General features: G+C 34.9%; 2 protein-coding genes across 2 annotated transcripts in view; one reads left to right on the forward strand and one right to left on the reverse strand.

The window, feature by feature from the left end:
• Positions 1-617, forward strand: part of EAH_00034060 (hypothetical protein, conserved) — a gene marked incomplete at both ends in the record, with an annotated part of 7208 nt that extends 6591 nt beyond the window's left edge. Inside the window, one exon of the mRNA XM_013395827.1 lies at positions 284-617. Coding sequence (XP_013251281.1) covers positions 284-617 — 334 coding nt within the window. The remainder of the gene's footprint in view (positions 1-283) is intronic.
• Positions 618-5184: 4567 nt separating this feature from the next.
• EAH_00034070 (small nuclear ribonucleoprotein F, putative) lies at positions 5185-6234 on the reverse strand (the record flags this gene model as incomplete). The annotated part of the gene is made up of 3 exons (XM_013395828.1): positions 5185-5351; positions 5985-6072; positions 6229-6234. 3 exons carry the CDS (start codon positions 6232-6234, stop codon positions 5185-5187), a joined length of 261 nt encoding a protein of 86 aa, XP_013251282.1.
• Positions 6235-6543: the final 309 nt, after the last annotated feature.

Genomic DNA, 6543 nt, shown 5'->3' on the forward strand with positions numbered 1-6543 from the left:
TTATGTACATATATGTATATATATATATATATATATATTATTTGTAGCAGTCAGCTATGTATATATATATATATATATATTTATTTATTTATTTATATATACACATACCTGCATATAAATAAATATATATATATATATATATGGATATGTAATAAATATTTGTCTCAAGTAGCGCTGGCTTAACCGTATGCTGTGTATAATTTTGAGTGAATATATATTTTATGTATTTGTTTTGTGTGTTGAATTTTAATTTGATTGGTTGTGTTGTTTATGTTTGCTATAGATATCAGCAGAGGAAGATATTTGTCTTAGCGTTTGCACCTCTTCTCCGAGCTGTCTCTGCATCTCCTTCTGATTGGCCAGAGTGTGTTGTGAATAATATGGAAGCTATAGTTTCTTTACTGGCTACTCACGGTGTATCACTGAGGGAAATGAAAGATAAAGCAGACGAAGGAGGAGCAGACAGCGACTTAAACTCTGATAATGATAGCGAACAAAGTCTTGATGACACCCAAGATGCAGAGCTTCACGCAAAGGCTCAATCTCTTCTTCTTAAACTCGACTCAGAATGGGGCGATGATGATGATGAAGATTGGGACCTTGACTTCGACTCGTAAGTATCAAACAAATCAACAAGTATATATCTATATCTATATATATATATATATATGTATATATATATATATAGACAATACATATACATATATATATATATATATAGGTATAGACATATATGTATATATGTATATATGTATATATGTATATATGTATAATATTTATATATGTATATATGTATATATGTATATATGTATATATGTATATATGTATATATTTATATATGCATATGTATATATATATATATATATATATGCTTTCTTTCTTTCTTCTTTCTTCTCTTCAAAGCTGTTGTCTCTGTGTTCGCTTTCCTTTTTTCTATTATCCATATTGCAAATAAATTATTATTCAGAGATAATAATATTGTTTGCATTAATATATATATATTATACAGGTGTTTCTTCGATTATAGTACAAAGACCTTTCTTTGTGTTTGTTTGTTTTGTTTTTCTCTGCGTTTGTGAAAATATTTGTGTAGATCCCTGCTAATCTATTCGTTTATTTTGTAATTATATTCTTTTTATTGTCATATATATATATATATATTTATGCTTTATTTACAGAGAGGATGGCGCACTGCGCTATGACCCGTTGGAGTCTGTTGATGAATTAAATATTCTGCGAGACGCCTTCGCTTCTTTGCCTCCGCAAGTTGCTGAAAAAATACAAACAATTCTGGGGAAGGAGAAAGTAGAGAAGTTGGTGAGGATATTAATAGTAATAGATCAATAGGCATCTCGATGTATATTATATATCTTATAGTATATTTACTTATATTATGCTTAAACAATATAATATATATATTTATATATTTATGTATTGCAATTTGAAAACCTTGGGAATGCATTAATATAAATATAAATATGCTTTAATCAGTAGACTCCTCTATGTATATTGTACATCTTTGTGTATACTGTATATGCATATATATACGTGTATATAGATATATATATATATATATATTGCATCTTCTGCTTGTCTATCTCCTTTCGTTTGTTTACGTCGTTTGACTGTCTGCATTCTTTTCTTTTTTATTTGTGTTTATTCTATTTATTTTATTTGATTTCTTTCTTTTTATTCAGAACGCCGCCCTCACAGCCCCCCCCCAGTCATAACGCGAGAAGTAGACTACGGAGACCAACAAGAAATGTAATTAATTAATCAATTAATTAACTGATTAACCTAATTAATTAGATTAAGTAGATAAATTAATCTAACTAATTAATTAGACTGATATGTATTTTTAATATCTCCTTTATACACTCTGCAACTCGTATAGACCGCCACTGCGAAGATGAATTTATTGCGTAATTTCTCACCATTATAAATTTAATTTTGTGATTGATATAATATGCTGGTGTTAATGCAATAAATTTAGCTTGAGTGGCATTGTAAAGATAATAAAGCTATTTATCTTTTATCTATCTACATATATATATATATATATTATATATATGTATATATTATATATAGAGTGGCATTGTAAAGATAATAAAGCTATTTATCTTTTGTCTACATTTATGTACTAATATATATAATATATATATACATATATATATATATATATAGCTATCTTAAGTGTGAGTACACTTAAATATGATGATATCTGCAGTTCAGCTGTCGAGTGCGACTGGCGAGCTGTTGTTTGTCTTTTCTTTTCTTCTGATTTATTATTCTTTCCTTTTTTAGGGAAATGCAAACTTAATTTTATTCATTTCAAATGTCTTCATGCAAATAAATCACAAAACCCACAACAGCAACGCATTCATACATTGCTGCTGATGCTGTTGCAGTAATAACAGATCATATTATACAAATATAAATATGTATAGGTTTATATATATATATATATGTATATATATATATATATATATTCAAGAACCGCACAATGAATAATATCGTCTACATGTTGCGGTGATTTCTTCTCATCCACAACAACTTGTCAATTAAAAAAAGTATAGTATTTGAATCCCTCTCCTTCTTCCATTAAAAAGGGAAATAAAGATAAAAAATAAAGCCGTTTGAAGGCGTAAGAAGTAATAAAGAAAGGAAGGACTGAAGAAAGAAGAAGAAATGCAGCTGAGGTGCGGCTTCAGGTGTCTGTACACTGAAAGAATGAAGAAGGACAAATGCGAGGAGGAGTTATGAATATAAACAAAAAAATAATGTTTTATTACTTGTAAACAACAATCGTAGGCGTGTGGTAAATATTTGCTACCAATGCCTGTCGCTGCAGATTTGATAATTCTTTTTTTAACACATTTTCTAAGTCTGCTTCTTTGTTGCTGCTCAGCTCTCTTATTTTCTCTTTTGTCTGAACGCAAACAAACACAAACTCAGCACAACAACAAAATAAGTTCCTTGCTGCCGAGTGTATGCATGCATGCACGCTTCTTCTTCATCGTTTGAAGCTATAAACGAAGCTGCTTCTTTATTATTACATTTCAGGAGTTGTGTACACGCAATAACAACATATCATAGACACCCCAATACGCATGAACAAAATGGAGAAGATGCCGAGCACTGCTCTGACAACAGCAGGAGACGCATCGATGTATGCACGCATTCAAATATTACAGAGAAACCATGCATCTACACATGCAAAAAACAAACAGTAGAAAGTACGCATGCATGCATTCATCATCAAGCGAGTAAACGAGGACATCTTATTCTTAACAGGCCACACATCCTCTGAATGCTAATTGTTATCTGCAGACATCGCACTGAAAGGCAAACCAAAACAACAGCAAAACAAAACAACAAACGCGACAAATGGAGTTGTTTGCGTATCTTTTATGTCTATTCCTTACTCTACGAACGAAGTAATCCCTGAAATTCAAATTCTTAAAACTCTTCGCCGCGCGCAGCAACTCGCGAGAGAGGCGAAGAACAGAGGGACTACCAAAATGAGATATAACCAACGGCTGTCTGCCCCCTAAAGAAGAAACTGCTCTTGTTTGCAAAGCTGCAGCTGCTGCTTGTAGAAACGACGAAGAGCAGCTGAATGAGATCAAAGGAAAGAGAGAAAAGGCGTTGAAATACTTCAACGGCACAGGAATGCAAACATCAAACGAAGAGATAAAACTTCATCAGAAACGAAGTAGGGGGCCCCAAAGGCGTCCTTCGTGTTGCTGCTTCAGCAGCTGCGGCGCGGAAGCAGATATCGCTGTTCCTTGCTTGATAGATAGAGCAAATGAACTAAATAATATACACAAATACATATAAATAAGGGACCGAGCAACGTTTCGCCGACGCTTCAAGCGGAAGAACGCAGACAGACAGCAGAGCCCCATGCAACACCACGAAGGAAGTGTGTAAACGACGGCAAGGTGAAGGCGTTAAAGTTCTCCTTTTAAGTGAGAAAACAATAGGAAAAGGTGAATAAAATGCTTTTTAATTCATACACTTGGCCAATAATACCTAATAAGAAGGCGAGAGAAGGAAAGAACGCCTCTGCTGCTGAACCCGCACACAAAAAGCCTGTAGTAACAACACCTCTCTGTGTATTATTTTCGATTGGAAGGCAAATGATGTGATATTCCAAATCAATTCACAGACAGACCAATCCATAAAACAAAACAATTTAAAATGATAAGGATTAAATTCTTCGTTTCAGCAAAAACAAAAAATAAGGAGAAGATTACCTCCGCTACAATGTGAAACCAACCGCTCAAATCGACTCAGAAGCAACATCTTGAATAAAATGTCATATTTCTTCTAAAATAAGAATATTAATTAGATTCATATTACTATAATAAACTAGTATAATTGAAAAAGAAAGGCAAGGTTCCTTGAAATGACAAGACGACGCTCAGAGGCTGATTTACTAACCGTTCTGCCTGGGGAAAATCTGCTTTCTTTCTTGAATTCGATTGAATTCTCAGTTTTATTTCAAACATCACATTAATTATTTCCGTTTCGAACATCAGTAAATAAATAAGACCATATAGCGCAGCAGCTGCGGCGAGTTTTCCCCTTATTTCGTCGAGTTTGAATTCAATTCACAAAATCTGATTTATGGAGACAGAAAGCGGAAGTATAATTATAATGTCGATGGCGAATATCTTCTTAGACCCAGGGGATGTATTTGAATTGAGTTAGACTGCGCTTCTATGCGGACCTCCGTCTGCACTATGGTGCCCTAAGTTGCAAATAACTTCATTATAAAAGATTCATAGGAAGAGGTGAGAGAGAAAAAGCAACGGCAATAGAGAAGATTGTGTGGGGAAGATGCAGATAAAGGAGGAAACCGCCGTTATACTGATATGAACAGCTTAAGAAACAGTTTGAAGAAGTTTGGCATCAAATATACTTCAAAATACTTCAAAGCCAGAAGGGCAATCGCGTTGTCGTTCAAAGAAGAACCCGATGAATGCTGAAACAGCAACTTGCGATGTTTCGATTTCCAGGCCTTTCTGTTATTCCCTCTTGGTGAAGAAAAGCAGTACAAACAATAATGCAGTTAGTTGCATTAATTAATTACGCGTCTTCTGTCTGTCTGCCTGTCTGTCTGTCTGTCTGTGCGTGTTAAGTCAGCAGCAACAAGACAGCAAAACAACAGGAAGGGAATTAAGAAGCTTCTTCTGCATCGTCTTCTCCCTGAACCTGACGAATATACAAAACATTGTTGCAGCGAATCAACACTTCTCCTAAACTCCCTTTAAAGCTGCCGTCTACCCACTCCTCGCTGTTGAGAAGATGAATATTCATATATTCATCAAACGACTTCAGATAGCCTGCAGAAGCAATGCAACAAGCAGGGAAGATGCCAATAAACAACCTAAGTATTGTAGAAAGAAACAATTCTCATACACAACAAAAGTATTATAATGAAACGAAGGGATGATAATAAACAACAACAGAATCATCACCGAATCAGAAAATGATACTAAAAAACTAAACTGTCGTGGAAGGAACAGATGACGAAAACAACAAAATAACCTTTAAAAGGCCCTAATAAACAAGCAAATTATGCATATTGCATGCATCAACACCCATGAGGTTAAAGACACGAAGATGCGCATCTTGAATAGCACTAAATAAACCTCCAATGGGAACATAAAGAAAGCAGGAAAGGAAGAAACAGGGAGAAAAGCCGTCCTGTTGGCGCTTGTGTAGAGCAATCAAATGCGAGGAAAATCTTTAAAAGACAACATATAAACATATAAGTATTGAAGGACTCAAACATCAAAAATGTGAAAAAAAATAGCAAGGAAAAACGAAGAGGATCTGTTCTGTTTGTCTCCTTGTTACTGAATCAAGAACGGGGAACATAGAAAGGTTTAAAAGAAAACATTTAAACAAATAAACAACAGACGATTCAGACATTTAAACAACAAACTGCTCAAACATTTAAACAACAAACCCACCTTTATATTCCATTCCCCATTTCAACTTCACCATCACCTGCTTCCCTGTCAGGGAAGTCAGGAAGGGTTTCGGGTTGAGAGGCGCAAGCTGAGGAACAAAAACCGGAAATGAAGCAAAAATACCCTCCATGAAAAATTCTATTCCTTCTTTATTTACTCGTATATTAAACACAACTCCTCCTACTGAGCTTCAAACTATAAGACTAAAATAATAAGCACAGCACGGGCTTCATCCTGCGCTCACCGACATTGCCTTGAACTCGTTCTGGAGAAATGAACGGAGAAATGGAGTAAATTTAATTAATTTTAATCAACTTTCGCAAAGTTGACGTCGCCCGTCCCGGTTCAGATCGCAGAACGGCAACGGGTTTCTAAAGCCCCAGACAGACCGATGCAAGATTGCCTTGCGGAGGGGAGGGGGCGCGTCGCCTCCTCTCTTTCTCTCCGAAGTGAAGAGGAATGAATAAACAAAAGGAACAAAAAGAGTGGAAGAAAACGAATAAAACAAACAAAAACCACAATTCAGGACCGCAACTCTGAAGCTGGAGTCCCGAAGGCG

The sequence above is a fragment of the Eimeria acervulina genome, genomic scaffold (assembly GCF_000499425.1).
Source record: "Eimeria acervulina Houghton genomic scaffold, Eah_scaff344, whole genome shotgun sequence".
Taxonomy (NCBI): domain Eukaryota; phylum Apicomplexa; class Conoidasida; order Eucoccidiorida; family Eimeriidae; genus Eimeria; species Eimeria acervulina.